This window comes from Gavialis gangeticus, unplaced genomic scaffold (assembly GCF_001723915.1).
Source record: "Gavialis gangeticus isolate Ggan-Ray unplaced genomic scaffold, GavGan_comp1, whole genome shotgun sequence".
In the NCBI taxonomy this organism is placed as follows: Eukaryota; Metazoa; Chordata; order Crocodylia; family Gavialidae; genus Gavialis; species Gavialis gangeticus.
Genome location: NW_017729024.1, coordinates 159,742,563 through 159,758,727, shown reverse-complemented (window position 1 = coordinate 159,758,727; position 16,165 = coordinate 159,742,563). Strand labels below are relative to the sequence as shown.

At 41.9% G+C, this 16,165-nt stretch overlaps 1 protein-coding gene across 2 annotated transcripts in view; it reads left to right on the top strand.

The window, feature by feature from the left end:
- The window catches only part of SPEF2 (sperm flagellar 2), a 178,647-nt gene that overhangs the window by 128,990 nt on the left and 33,492 nt on the right, over positions 1-16,165 (top strand). The window contains exons 31-33 of one of the 2 annotated variants that reach the window (XM_019517972.1): positions 11,115-11,207; positions 13,191-13,361; positions 14,736-14,787. In XM_019517972.1, coding sequence (XP_019373517.1) covers positions 11,115-11,207; positions 13,191-13,361; positions 14,736-14,750 — 279 coding nt within the window. In that variant the 3' untranslated portion in view covers positions 14,751-14,787. The remainder of the gene's footprint in view (positions 1-11,114; positions 11,208-13,190; positions 13,362-14,735; positions 14,788-16,165) is intronic. The other variant, XM_019517971.1, reaches the window with a different exon arrangement.

The following is a 16,165-nucleotide window of genomic DNA, read 5'->3' as shown; positions in this document are numbered from 1 at the left end:
GTCATATATAAATTGCTACATATACAGATGTTACCTTTCTCCTCTAGCAAATTACTATTTTTTTTAATTTCATTTAGTTTTGCTTTTAATTATACGCAAAATTAGTCTTGGACCAATTCTTACTGAGCAATAATCTATCTTGCAAAACCATCCAATGCACATAAAAACTAGAGTTATGTCACGTGAGATTTAACTGGTGATAATGAAGGAATTTTCAGGAAGGCTTTAATAAATTCTGCAGCACTTATTGCAATAGCTTCCTTCCAAAAGCATCTATAGTGCTTCTCTTAGAAAATGAAATATTGCCTATGAAATTCTAGAATCATGAGGTTTTCAGAATTTCTTTACCCAAGGTATCTCTTCTTTAACTTAAACCTTCCATAACTCTCATCTCCTTTCAAATGAAGAAACAAAGGGCACCTATACGTGTGCTCTAACACATTCAATTACTTGTTCTAGAATGCTCAAGCATGCTGCAGCATCACATGTATTCAGCACCCCACATTTCAAAATGGAGACAGGGATGCTTTAACTAAAACTTGTTGAACAAGCCTTAGTTAAAGTGCCCCCAATGCCGTTTTGAAATACAGGATGCAGAATACATGTGACACTGCAGCATTTTAATTGGAGTAGTTGTCCAGGAGCCACTCTAATGAAAACATCCTCACCACCACCACCCTGGAGCGTGGGTATAGACACCCAACCTTTCTCAGAGCTGGAAAAACAACAAAAAGTGCAGCGCTAGACAGTTCACCCATTTATACATTGTTAGAGTATTTTTCACTGAAGTGTGGAGAGTTCCACAGTGAACAGAATGTTCAGGTGGCGTCTTTAACACAGGATGCTAGTTGAAGATCTTTTAACTTAGTATCTGATATGAATGATACGAGTGCTGAACATGCTAGCAGTTGCTTTGCAGCCAAACAAACAAACAATTAGGAAATTTTTAGAAAGAAGATGGTTAGAATTTTTCATTTTTAAAATGCTATAATAGTAGTATCTATCTCTTGCCTCTACCAAGTAGTTTTTACATTGTAAAACTATAGAAATACATGGAATGGTCTTCAAAAGATATTTGAAGATGTTTTAAATGCAACTCCTTTGATTAATCCATTATTGCTATGGAATCCCTCAGTCCTATCAAGCTCTTAACCTGGGGGTTGTGGCACATTCCTAGAAAGTGGGAGATGTGGATTAAAACCTTCTCAGGCTTAGGAGGTTTGAATCCAGGTCTTCCAGTTCCTGAGAAAGTGCCCTAACCACAAAGCTATTGGGTAGAAGACGAGTGGTCCAATAAAGTGGATGGGTAATATAAGCACATCTAATGTATTGGGTCCTTCAAGGGGCTTAGGCACAGGCTGTCTAGTATATGAATCCCAAAATAGCCTTAGGATTCAGGTGGTTATCTTTCAACAAAGCAGATGTTTGGAGAATGTGTAGTAGTCATGATTTTTCATGGCCTATGCCTCTTCTTACATAAGTACTAAAATGCATAGATCTTTGGTGAAATACCTAGGACTTCACATCCATGTAAACTTTTGGGCAGGACTTAGCTTAAGCACACATTAAGGCCAAATGAAAATTCTGAAAGGATCATATGTTTAATTAGATTTTGTGTGGTTTTTATGTAATATGCAAATCACGGTTGATCTGACTATTTGGTATGTGCTTATGAAGTCCTGGTACGTTTTGACACTTATACTAAACATAGCATAGTTCACCTACTATGCATGGTTTTGATGTCTTCCATTTTGATTGAGATCCACATGGACACATGTATGGTAAACTTAAGTATTTTTGATATTCAGCAGTGGACCGCTTGAGTGTTATAAGGCTTGGTTTCCTAGGTGTATCTGAGAGTGCCTATTCGGTCAATCTGCATCTTGACTCTCTTGACCACAATGTTTTTTTCAGTCTTACTAGTTTCTATGTCCTCAGCCCTTTAGTAGATCTGTCTACAGCTGTGTATGTGTGGTTTATGTTGCGTCTCATGACAGTCTTCAAGCTTTAAATGTGGGAGTGTCATTGGTTGAATTTTTACAAGTGTAATTTTTGTTTTGCTGACTGTGGAAGGCTATTATTGTCTTATACCTAGACAAAGCTCTTGGTGAAAGGATAACTTAGTTGGCAATTTTAAAAAGTATCTGTTATGCAGAGTATAAATAATTAAGATATTGTATTAACCTTTATGTTAGCAGAAAACTATGCTGTATGTCTTTTGCTTCTATACGTTAAAGCTGCAAGCAACATAAAAGCCTAAATGCTGCTTAACTTCAGGAGTAAAGTTGTGGTCCCAGACATACAACATCCTCTTCCTGTTGGGTGGCTTATGTGATCCCCTGCATAGTGCACTGGTTACTGTGGATCCTGAGTAAAATGTGCTTAGATGTCTTATTCAAGTTGTGGAGAACCAATCACATAGGTCTTCTTTATGAATTCTTCCTATAGGTACAGATTCCAACATTTGGGCGCAAAAATACATGGTATTGCTGAATCTAAGAATCTTAATACTCAAGTCCCATGCATGTAAATTATGACTAAAAGGTGTATAGTGCACATAGTCCTTTTTAAAACTGGGATCTAGCCAGATTTAACAAAAGCCTACTTAATTCTAAAGAATACTCACCAAAATCTGTAGAATGCCACAAACTCATACAAACCATACTGTTGACAGCCCTGCTAATTGTAGTTCTTATCATTTTAAAACACAAATATATATTTCCAGTAGCATAACTTGTAGGGGGATGATCTGGGCACCAGCCCTGGACACTGATTTAGAAGGGCAACAGAATGGCAGCTTTAGCTCATGTTGTGGGAGCTTGTGCCGAAGCAGCATCCCAGGGCCAGTGTGAAGAGGTGAGCACTCCTATGCTACCCCAGGTACCAAAATTTAAAGTTATGTTTCTGTATGTTCCCTCGGGGGAAAAATGAAGGCAGAAACTTTTCAGACTCGGGAAAGTTCAGATTGGTTATCCCAACAGAGAGAGTTTTGCAATTAGGGCTAGGGACCGAAGTTACACACAAAATGGTATAAGTGATCAGAAACTGGTTTAAACCTGTAACAGAACAGAAATTCAGTGCATATAAACCAGTTTCAAAATGACTGAAACTAGTTAAAGATAAACCTGGTTGAATTTAGTATCAAGCTTCACTGATTTAGGTCAAACCAGTTTACAGAACTTCTGTCCCAGACCCATTCTTGGTTTGAATTAAATCTAATTCCCCAGCATCCCAGCATGCTTTTCAGCCCTGGGCTAGAATGTGCAGTCTGCTCCAGAGAGCAGGGTTGACACCGCCTCTCCGCTTTCTGGCCAGAGCAAAGGGAGGGGTGTGGCTAGGCTCCACTTGGCATGGCCCCCTGAAGGGGTGTATTCCTCCTCCCTCCTCTCTTCCCATGGGGAACCGCAGCCAGAATCTGCCTGGCCGGGGCAGAGCAGTCCCTGTCATGGACACCCCCCTCCTCCCAGCAGCAGAGGCGGGGGGGTGGCCAGATGCCATTTAGCTTGACCCTACCATTAGCCCACCTTGCCTGGGGCTGGGGCTGGGGCTGCGGGGCTGAGTCAGCCTGGCCCTCAGGTGCTGCTGAAGGTGGGCATGGAGGGGCTGGACCATGGGGGCAGGGCCCTTTCCAGCTGACTGTGGCTCAGGCTGGGGCCACAGGAGCTGTGCACCTGGATTGCTTCCAGCTCCCCGAGCCCAGGCTATCATGGAGCCACAGCTGGCTGGAAAGGGCCCTGTTCCCATGGCCCGGCCCAGGCTGGCACCTCCGTGCCTGCCCTCGGCAGTCCCCACAGCCAGCCCTGCTCACCTCCGGGTGAGGTGGGCAGATGGCAGAGCCAGCCTGGGCCAGACCACAGTGGCAGAGCCCTTCACAGCCCTGGGAGAGGCAAGCTGATGTCGGCCGGCTCTGACCATGCCTCCCACTGAACAAGTGGCCAGCAGGGTGGAAAGCCAGGGGGACCCTGGCTGGGGTCCTTGTGCCCGTGCCCAAGAGAGGAGGCAGGGGAGTTTAATCCTCCTCCCTACCCCCCCTTCAATTGAGGTGCTACCCTGGCTGGTGTTTAGCTATGTCTCCTCCCCCTCAGGGGACAAGGACTGCTCCCCCCGGCTGGGGTCCCTGCAGGCCAGGGTAGGGGTTTTAACTTCTCCTCAATCATAGTCAATGGCTTGCCAGGGCCTGACCACATTCCCCACTCCCAGTAAGCTTCCCTCTAGCTTTGAAGCTGCTACTGAAGGGAAGGGAAGGGCTCACTCTAGTACTCCTGGCTTCTAGCTTGAGCCACTGCAGGCACATGGCTGCATTTCCAGAATCAAAAGTGAATGTTTATTCACTTGAAAATTAGTTCAAACTATGCAGGTTAAACTAACCTGGAAAGATTGAATCAATTCAGGCTCAGGCTTTGTGAATGTCTATACTTAGCCTAGATGACCAAATTTTGCTCTTGGTTATACCCCTTTGAAATGGGCTGCATAGGGAAATGGAAGTCAGATTTTCTCCACTACTTTTAGAAGTACATGTGACAAACTCAGTATTCTTTCCTTTGTCATTTACATTTGTTTAATAAAACTCATTTGATGTAGAATTACTGAGTCATCTCTTGGACATCAGAATGAATCATAGAGTAAATGAGCCAGTAATTATAGTCCAGAAAGTTAAGAAAAGAGCAAAAACGTAAAAAGAGTCCACTGACTTTTTATGCTATGAAGGACCTGCAAAAATAATATGAAAATCTACTTAGTTTCAGAATTACCTGCTGAATTGTCTCTGCTAATCTGTTTGCAGAAGGTATCCAGCACAAAAAAAGGAGATTTTATTACCATATTTATCCAGATCCAAGACAGCCTTGAATTTAAGATGACCTCCCTAATGATTCGATTCTATACATTCTAAATTTGTTATAATTTTACATGGACAGAATCTGATTATTGGAAGGTAGTCTTAAATTTGCAGCAGGGAAAGCAGCAATGGGGGCAGGCAGGTAGACCCCCACCTCTTGCCGCCCTTGCCCCTGCCTGCCTGCTGGCTGCAATCCTACCCTCCCCCCACTTACCTTCTGTGGTGATTCTGACTTCAGCTCCAGGGCAATTGGCAGGGAGACCCTGGACCTAGCCCAGCACAGGTAAGCAGAAGCAGCAGTGGCAGCAATGTTGACTGGGGGAGGAGGCGGCGGGGATTGTCTTGCATTCAAGGAAATACCATAATACCATATTTACTCAAATATAAGATGACTCATTATAAGATGACCCCCTTAATAATTAGACTCCCTTCCCACCATCAAAGTACAACAAAGACTTAAGTACTTGGCCATTATGAACAAAAACACATCTTGAAAGTCTCTCCCACAGTGTTTCTTCTGTATTTGCATGTCCTATGCCAGTCTCTCCTGTTGTGACTCCCAGAAGTACACATACATGCTCCTTTGTATTGCACAGGCTGTGCTCCATGTCAGGGAAAGCACCAATCCTGTATATAAGAACACACAGAAGATCATGGCTTTTTAGCAGACACACCATTTTCTTAAGTGTTAGCTTCCACCCTCTTATAAGTTCCAGAGTCCCAGCTTTTGCTTGACTCTCAGAGTAGTTTTTCTGCCACACCTCCCTCCCTTTGAGCTGTGCATCAAAATATACTCCAAGTACCATATCCCTTCTTTTACCACTGTGACACCCAACCCTGACTCCTCCATACCATACAAGTGTTCTTTGCAATGTTGAGTTTTGCCCCCACCACTTCCTCACATGGCTGAAAATGCTTTATCACTTTCCTGGTGAACCATTGGTTCCTACCTACCACACTTATATCATCCATGTACACGATGCACGTGGTCTGCCTTCTGCTTCTTCCCGGTATTTAGACTCCTACCATAATGGCATAATTCTTTATTTACTCTACTAGAGGTTCTATCACACAGACGAAGAACAGTAGGGACAGGGGGCACCCCTGCCTCATCCTCGAGCTCTTTTCTACTGGCTCCATCAAGTGTCTGTTTATTAAGACCTGACTTTTTGCACCTGCATATAACATCTTCAACCAACTGAGGAATCCTGCAGAGATGCCTAGCTTTCCCAGCATTTGACATAGGAATTTGTGGTTGACCCTTTCAAGGCTTTCTTTTTGTGTTTAATATTGTCAGGTTTAGGTTTCTTTCTTTGCAGTATTGCATGGTATCTCTTACTTGTATTGTGGCCTCATTAATCTTCTTCCAGGGGACTACTCATACTTGAACTTCTACTAACATTTTCCAGATTATTTCTTTTAGTCTGTTTGCTTACCACTTTGGCTAGAAGCTTGTAGTCAAAGTGTAAGAAAATCATTGGTCACCAGTTCCTTATCTGGGTTTTACCCCCTTTCTTGAATATCAGAATTACTATTCCTTCTTTCATGCTTTTTGAGACTCTTCTTTCTCTCCTCTCATTGTAGACTTCTATCAGGTCTGGTCCCAGTTGGTCCCAGAAAGTTACTTAGAATTCTTTTGGCTGTCCATCTTTTCCCATTTTCTAAAACTTCTCAGGGTGTCTCAGACTTTCTGCACCTTCCCGTCTTATTCCAGTTGTTGTTCGTCTTCTCCCATTAGCTGCTTTTGCAGTCCTTCTGGACAGATCTTTCTGGCCTTCAGCTCTACCTTTCTCTCTCTCTGTATAGTTCCTGGTAGAAATGTTTTACTATTTGCAGTAGCTTCTTTTGATGTTTGTTCTTCTTTCTCATCCTGGAGGCACCATATTTCCTCTTTCCCTCCTTTTCTGATCTTGTTAAAGAACTCCGTCCATTCTTTCATTTCCTCCACCCATTGTGCACATGCCAGAAACACGTTTTTTCTTTCTTGCTCTTTAAACCAGTGTTCCAATTTCCCTTTTGTTTCCTCAATTTCTTCTTACACGTTGAATGCTAGCATGCTGTGGTGTTGTAATTTTTGTAGTTTCTGTAGTTTCTGTTGCAATTGCATCCTATGTGCTTCTTTTTTTGCTTGTTCTTTTCCTATTCTTATAAATTAGTCTTTCATGCACTCTTTTACCCACTCCCACCAATTGGTTACTGTTTCAAAACACCCTTTTAGTGCTTTCCATCCTGTGTACAGCTTTTCATTCTCTTCTCAGGTCTTCTTTTCTTCGAGTAGCTTGGTGTTTAGCCTCCAGATTCCTTTCCACTTCTGCATGCATTTCCCTTCTTCCAGCCCTGCTGTAAGCATGTAGTGGTCTGATAAGAAAACTGGTGTTATTTCTGTTCCTGTCTTTGTCCATTGCTTTGATGTCAGGATAAAGTCAATCCATAAGAACCTTTTCCCTGCCCAGTATCTTCTTGTGAGGGCAATTTTTTCCTTCTGTCTTCTTTCTTCTATAACTTCCAGGTCAGTGTGTGTGATTATTCTATTTAGGATCTTTGATGATTTCTCAATGGTTCCTGCTTGCCTCTCGCCCTTTCTGTCTTGTGCTTGTCATTTTTAGTTGAAATCACCTACTAATATACACAGTGCTCCAGCAGTCATGCTGATTTCCAGTTTTTCCAGGAATATGCACCTCTCCTTTCAATCCACTGGTGCATAGATATTTGTGATCTCAAATATTTTCTAATTTATTTCACACACTACTTGTAGGATTCACTTCCTCCCCCCTCCGTTCCATTATGATCTTAATTTTGATGCTTGCATTCCTAATTAGCTGTACTATACCTGTTGCTCTGTTAATAGTTGAGCCAGACCAGCTAGGTGGCTCCCACTTCCACTATCTCTCATATTCTGTGTAATTTTTGGCTGCTGGTATTGCACATTCTTGTATACAGATAATATCCGCCTTTATCTGGGCTAGATACGCTTCAATCATATTTCCGTCTTTTGTATGTACTTAAATATAGTACAAACTATGCATGATATTAGCCAAAAGCCAAAGCTTCATGATTTACTATATAGTTCATGGGGCTGGACCCCAGCAGAGTCAACAGCATTTAAAGCCATGGTGATCCAAAGCTCAGCACTGCTTAGTATGTGTATGTACTCCAGATACTGCCCTCTCAAAGGATCCATGTACTAATTAGCCCCCCACTTACAACTGGAACCGGGTTTTTTTGTCATGAGTCCTGGGATACTTCAAAACTTTATATAAGGATAAGGTGCAAGGCAGCCTTGTTTGGCTTCACCTTATGGAGGGTGGGGCCACACCAATCATATGTGCCAGGCTGAGAGAGGAAGAAACAGGAGTATTCTGGGTAAACTGAGACCCCATTTGGTGATTTTTGCCAGATATTTAAGGCTGGTAAAGAAACAGGAATCATTGGAAATGGGAAAGAAAGATACAGATCAGCAATGGCAGTGAAGAAGTAAAAATGAATGCAGTGTAGTGGCTCACCATGACTTGAAAAAAATAAAGAGACAGTGTTCAAGGGGACTGCGTTTAATGGGCACTACCATATAGTTTAATTAGATGGGTTGCACTAACTTGTCCTTGTGGTAGGTTCCCATGAGCATCTCAGCCTTTTGGCTACAATCAAATGTAGCATTTTTAGCACCAAGGGTGTCAGGGCTGGCTTTGGCCCTCCAACTTCCAGACTGGTATTGCAGTACCTCCAGGCCCACTGCCAGTTCCCTGTGGAAGGAACCCACCCATTTATTAAGGACCAAAAAAAAAAAAGGTTTCCATCAGCATGTTTACCCAATGTGGGCCATGTACTCTATAGTCATGCTTAGTGTTGGCTACATTTAATCGACTTCAAAGTTGGTTTTCATTACTTAGCATATATTGTTTTTGGTAGTAGTTTAAAAATAGACAGTGTATTTAATGAGGTTTCCTTTTACGCAAATAGAAGATGAAGGGCTTTTCTCTGTATGCTGACTGGGGGAAAACATCATCTTGTATTCAAGTAAATATGGTAACCGCCTCCCTTCTTAAATTCAGGAACTTCCTTTTTTGAAGGGAAAAAAACCTTAATGCTGCTAAGGTTTAAACTTAAAACCTAAAAACCTAATCCAAATAGAGTTTTAATTTTATGGATACATTGATAAGCTATACAGCCTTTCTTTACCATCTGTGAAAGTTTACACCTGTAATAATCATATTATTCTATTAAACAGATAAGAAATATACTCAGAATGTAATTTCTTATTATTTTAAAATTAAGTGTAACGGTTCAGTAAAGTTTCATTCTCTATTTCATACAAAAATGTCACTGATTTTCAAAATGTCATGAAAATCAGATTAAGTTACCACCTATGTTGCCATCTATAACAAGGTTCCACCCCAGGGGTGGCCTTGGAACCCTTGGATTCACCCTTCAGCCCTAGTAAACCTTTACTGTCTTTGGACACTCTCCCCTTCAGCTTACCTGCTACACCTTGATGTAAATGTATACTTGTGAAAAGGGAGGCTGTCCCAGGGATTCTGGAGCCAGGTCTCATACTAATTAGCACGGGTGTTGCTACTTAGTGTATTAAGAGCTAATTATGTGGCCTCCCTTCCTGCTTTTAGCTACACCCAAACCTTGCAGATGTTACCCATCATTTGCTCATCATTGGGCATTAAGCCCCATTGTCCGATCTGGTCACTCACTCATCCACGGCCCTCCAGCCCCAGTGTCAACTCCAGTTTATGCAGGCCTCTAAACCTGATACAGTTTTCATCACTGTTGGGGCCTCTGGCCTTGGTGCCTTTAACTGTCCTGACCCCTTCTGGGCTCAGGCCTCTGTACCTTGAACAATCTCAACTCCTCTTGGGCTTAGGCCTGCAGTATCAGCCCCTCCTTGGCTCAGGCCTTTGTCTCTTCCCTGGTCCCTCCAACTGTTTCCCAGTCCCTCTAGGGCCCACACCTCAGTCCTCTCTCTGTCCTGGGCTTAGGCCTCCGTATCTGAAATGGACTCTGCCCGTCCTGGGCTATGGCCCCCTTAGCCCTGTTTATTCTTGCCCCTCCTGGTCTATAGGTCCCTGACCCTGGTTTTTGCCCTTTCTGGGCTACAGGTCCCTGAACCTGCCTGCTTGCATCACTCTATGACTGTGACCCTGATTCTTGGCCTTGGCCTCTATTCCTCAGGGCCCTGGCCCTGCTCCTAGGCCAGCTGAGACCTCGACAGCCCCTACGGTCTCAATCCCTAAACCACTGGTCTTGCCTACCCCAGTTCAGGTGTTAGTCAGAAACCTTGCTGCAGCTCTTTGGCTCAGGAGCTATTCTCTCCATGACTTCTAAGTCAGACTGCCTGCCCACCTCAGGCCCTGGGCTTATATTCTGCAATCCCAGCCCCTTTTGGATCATCTGGCTCCCTGAATTGCCCTGTGCCTCACCTGCAGCCTGCTTCTCCTACAGTGTGCCTTCACCAAGCTCCCTGCTTCACCATCCCAATGAGCAAATAATTAAAAAATAAACATCAGTGAGAATAATAAAAACATTATGTATAAAATATGCAATTTCCCATTGCATATGGCTACTGACCAAAGTGAATGTTAACATCGAGTCATTTGTACTTCTGATTTAATGAAGTGCAAGACTTGGTCAATAATAATTAGCGACCAGATTACAGCCCAAACAATATGTCTGTCCTGGAGAAGAATGGAGTATAAACTTGACCCTTATTCTCTGCAACCCACTGACTTCCTGGAGTCACTCTAGGGCACCTTCCCTAATCTGTGTGCATAACCCCTGCCCCCAACGTATCAGTCAAAGCCAGGGTACACATCCTCTCAAAGGTCATATTTTGTGCCAGGTCTCAGGGATAGCTAGCTGTACCCCGAGCCTGGAGAAGCAGGAAACCACAAGGCTGATAATGACTTGGAGAATCATCAGTTTGCTCGTGTAGCAGTGCAAATGCAGAGGCCTGTATCAAAGCATGTGTTGCTCTGTAGGTGTGTGAAAAAATAGTTTCAATACTTGATATTTTGAGAGCAATCCCTTGAAAATCAATCAGTTTCATCCTTCAAGAGCATATGGTTTTGAATTGCTGCCGTGACATCTAGTAGTCATTCACTCACAAAAGTAATTTGTTGCAAGTATTCAGAGTTCTGATTAAATTGCTAACGGTAAATTGTTGCCAACAAAAACAAATTCTAAATCAGAATAAATCCTTAGATGTTCCCTAATTTGAGAAGAAAATACTCATTTTGCTTTAAACAATGAGTAACAATTTTTTTTTTTGTAGGTTGGCTTATGGTTTAAAGGCAGTGAAGATCTAAAAATTCCAGAAAGTCCTACAGAACCTTTGCCTTTTAACAGGCTGGAGCATCTTATAACGGTAACTGTTGAAATCTGTTAAGAATTTTGGAATATCACTTGTCACTCTGAATCAAACTTCCTGCTTCTAATTTTTGATGGTGTCTTCTGTTGCAATGCACAGCCACTTCTGGTCCTGAATTCAAACTTTCATACATTGCAAGTTAAAGCCTAAACTAAAAAAAATGGATCCCTTACTTAGATTTCAGATTAATATTTGGGTACCCAAATCTAAGGGAAATCAGTGACAGCTATTAGTTGCTCAATGCTTTTCAAACTATAAGCATAGTTTTTGGTTGTAAATGTGAAGTTTAAGTAAATCACTTAAGAATAATAATAACTGTTGTAATAAAACATAAGAAAACACCCGGGAATAGGAAAATGTAGCTTGACCAATTAAATTTAAATACATTGGGTACGGGTATACACATGAAGCATTTCTACTAAAAGAGATTGATTACATGTTAACTTTTAAGTCATTCTATGAAATACTCATTTGAGAAAACAAAATATTATAATGTAGATTTCTTTAAATTTTCTGCAGAATCTCAACACATTTTCTTTCTTAAAGAGAAACTATTTTCAACAGAAACTATTTCACTACCTCTATAATCATGTAGGGTGTGGACTGAGTGAACAGGGAACTGCTGTTCACCAAGTCCCAGAATAATGGAATTAGGGTGCACCCACAAAAATTAGTAGGAGACAGATTTAAAACTAACAAGAGAAACTACTTTTTTACATAATGCATAGTTAAGTTGTGAAATTCACTGCCACCAGAAGTGGTGTAAACAGATAGCATAGCCAGGTTCAAAAAGGGATGGGCAATTGGGCCCATGGGCCACATAGGAAGTTTTGGTGAACTGCTGTGGGCCAGGTCAGCAACCCCACTCCCTTCAGTGCAACAGCTCACCAAAACTCCCTAAGTGTCTTTGCCGCACGCTTGCTTGGGTGGCTGGGATGGGGACGTGAGTGTGCAGGGAGTGACATCAAAAAACAGGATGGGCAGGTGGGACCAGAGCTGGGATTGTGGCAGTGACAGCATGGGGCCAGGGCCTGGGGCAGAGCCGTGTTCTTCTGCCTGCACTACTCTGCTATGGGTGCCAGTTCTGCGGCCAGGCACATGTGGGAAGCAGATCGTGGCCTAGCCCCGGCCCCGTGCTGTCACTGCCCTGTGATTGCGCCTGTGATCCTGGCCTCGCCTACCTGTCCTGCACCCAAACACCACGCCAATGAAGAAAGTCCAACTGCTGCACTGCCCCAGCCCCACTGGGCCAGGAGTGGTGGAAGCAGCCCCACTTGGCCAGGGGTAGTGGAAGCAGCCACACACTCCATGGCTTGAGCTGCCTTCTGCACCTGGGCTCGACGAAACCAAGGCACCTGCCTGGGCCAGACAAAATCCCTTGGCAGGCTAGATCTGGCAGGCTGTATTTTGCCCACACCTGAACTAAACAGATTAATGGATGATAGATCTATTAATAGCTGTGGAAGTTGTTTTCTCTAGCATCTCTGAACTAATGCTGGCATATGCCAGGAGGGTATTAGATAATGATAAATCACTCTAGAAATATCTGATTCAATGCTCTCCCTCTAGCATCCACTTCTACCACTGTCAGAGACAGGATGGTGGGCTAGATGGACCATTGGTCAGACCCAGTCTGGCACTTCTTATGTTTTTATGTTTATCTAGCACAATGGTTTTCAATTTTGTTTCATTTGTGGACACCTACAAATTTTGAACGGAGTTGCAGACCCCTTTCAAAATTTCAAATGGAGGTGTGGACCCCTTGAATTGTAAATATGGGTATTCACAGACTTTAGCTTGATCATAGTTATCTTTCACAGACCTCCTTGACACAGTCTGTGGGTGCTTAGCGGTCCACAGACCACAGGCTGAAAACCACTGACTTCTTATAGCTGTACTTCTTACAGATCAGTAAAATTGTACTTAAAATTTGTCAAGCATCTATTGCAAGAATTAATTTAAATGTTTTTCCGTTAATAGTTTTTCTTCACCTTATTTGCTGATGACAGAATGGATCCACCTCAACTTGACTATATTAAGATGCTGCTTTATTTTGCCTCCCACCCTGATGCTGTTGAAGGAGTCTACAGAGCACTTAGTATTGCTACTGGCACATATATCCATAGAAAAAAAGAGATTTCTTCTTGCATGGTAAAACGTGATCATGCTATAAATAATTATATTGGGTAATAATGGTACTAGATAATCATAACTTAAGTTCTAAAGATGTGGGGTCAGTTCCTTTCTCATTTCTCATGTTGCTATGACCCTTCCTCACAAATATAAAGAGGAGTCTGAGAATTTGCCTCTTCAGCAATAACAAAAATATATGGCATTCCTGGCATCTAGTGTGCAGTAAGGGTGAATTGAGTACATCCTTTGGCCATACCACAGACCATTAAACCCAGCTCTCTATTGACTCCCAGTAAAATACATCTTTTCTGTTACTATTTGTATTGTAAGCTAAAAAAAAAAGGAAAAATTGTGTTGCCATAGGTACTAACTTTCCTTTACAGTATGTATTTTTAGGATCTCTAAGGTTTAGTTTTGTTATTTTCAAAAATCCCAGTGAACATTTTAAGTCAGAAGATTTCACAACTCATTGCTTTATGTGCAGCGTTTCCAGTCTTTACTGATCTAAAGCAGGGTGTCAAACATCCAGCCTGCGTTATTCTCAAAAGACCAAGGAGTTAAACTTACAGAACGATAACACTTGTTTATTCAGAGAGCCATCTTAGCCTACTGATCTGTTGTTCCCTCCGTTTCCCTCCTGCAATCCCCAGGCCAATGTAACAACTTATATGTATCACACATCTTCCCCCTTTACTGTAACATCTCCCCTTATAACTAACATTGGAAGTTTAGTTCAACCCAGTGTTAAAGCACATTTTAACAGGTCTCTATTAGTCTTTGTGTTGGCTTTTTATCTCTAAATGATCTCAATTTCTCTGCTTTCTCAATCCTTATTGGTTCAGTTCTTGTTTGGTTTCCTTGTTCAGATGTCTCTACTTCTGTGCCATTTTCAGTCTCCTTTGTTGTTTCTTGTTGTTTTGTTGTTATTCTGTTTCCTCTGGTGAATCTCATGATGCTGCTTTTATTCTCCCCTTTATGAGCTGCAAGTGTCATCTGTTCCTTAACACCTGCCCTTCCAATGTGACTACCTTATAGGGTCTGGAAACCACTTGATGCAACACTAATGCTTTTTATTTCCATGTTAGTCTATCTGAAATAAGCACCATATTTTTGTTGTGCAGTTGTGGTAATTCCCTGGGACCCCTGTCATGGTACCATTTTTGTTTGAGTTTGTCGATTTTTTAAAAATGTTTTCATGTTTTGCTTTTCATTCTGATGAGCTTTATCCACAAGATTTGCCAGCCTGGTTTTGAGTTTCCTGTTAAACAGCTTTTCTGCTGGGGACAATCCATGCTTCATGAGTGTTGCCCTGTAGTTTAAGAGTGACAGGTAAACATCAGTGTGTGAATCAGTAGCTTTTTTCAACAATTTCTTCATTCCATTTTTCACCAGGCGATTGGATTGTGAGTATTTAGGACTTGACATGTTGTGATGGAGTTATGGCGTGAGTTGACGTGTGTTATGACATGATTTGCTGTTGTGCTTTCAAGCAATGCAATTTCAGGATAGTGAGAATAATAATCCAGCACTAAAATATATTTTTTTCCTGCATGCATGAATAAGTCAATGTTCACTTGATACCACAGAGCTATGGGCTCCTCTATGACCATCATGGGCTTTTTTTCACTGATCTGTACTTAAGGCACATTGTACAAGACTTTACAGCATCTTCTATGTCATTATTTATGTTGGGCCAATATAGAGCACCCCTTGCTCTCCTTTTGCATTTTTCAATGCCGAGTTGCCTCTCATGTATTCTGTTTAACTTGTCTTTCTTTAGCTCTGCTGGAACAACAGGTCATGAGCTTTTGAACAAAATGCCATCCAGTACTGACAGCTCTTTCTTGAACTGATAGTAGAGGCTAGGTATATTTTTTCCAAGCCAACCAGCACAAATAGCTGTTGTCGCTTTTTGCAGTGTGGTGTCCTGAGCAGTAGCTTCTGCAATTAGTGTCTACATTTTATCTGCGACAGAAATCACTCTTTTAATTAAATTAGCGTGTACTATGTCTGAGTCTGGAATTCTGTCATTTTCTGTTGTGTCATATGCTCTGAACAACATATCTGCAATAAGTAGATGTTTTCCTGGCATGTACTGTATGTCTAGATCATCCATTTGCAGTTGAAAGAAAAGTCTCCGTAATCTGGGTGGCATGTCTGATGACCCTTTCTTTTCTATACTTACCAAAGGTTTATGATCAGTCTCAACTGTCACAGGCTTCCCATAGATGAATATATGAAATTTCTTACAGCCGTATACCAAAGCTAAACTTTCTTTCTCAATTTGTGCATATAGAAACTCTAACTTGGAGAATGCCCTAGGTGCGTATGCTGTTTATCTCCAGCTATCCCCATGTTTTTGAAGCAAAGCTGCTCCAATGCCTTCTTTAGAGGCACCTGTTGACAATTTAATGGGTCTTTTAGGGTCACAGTATTTTAGTACAAGAACTTTCATTATTTTTTCCTTCAAGTTTTTAAATCCAGCTTCATCTACATGTTCCCATATCCACTGAACATTCTTATGTAGGCATGATCTAAAATGTTTGGTCTGCTCTGCTAAGTTAGGTAGCTATTTCCCTATAAAATTGATCATTCCCAATAATCTTTGCACTCCTTCCTTACCCGTAGGGGGTGGCATGTTTGTAATGGCTTTAACCCTTGCAGGATCGATTTGCACCCTTTTCTCAGAAAGTTTTTCTCCCAGATGCATTATTTCTTTGAGCCTGGATTTGCATTTTTGTTTGCTCAGTTTCAGACCTACTCTGTGAGCTATTTCTAGTACCTTTCTTAGCTTCAAGTCATGTTCTTCCATAGTATTTCCT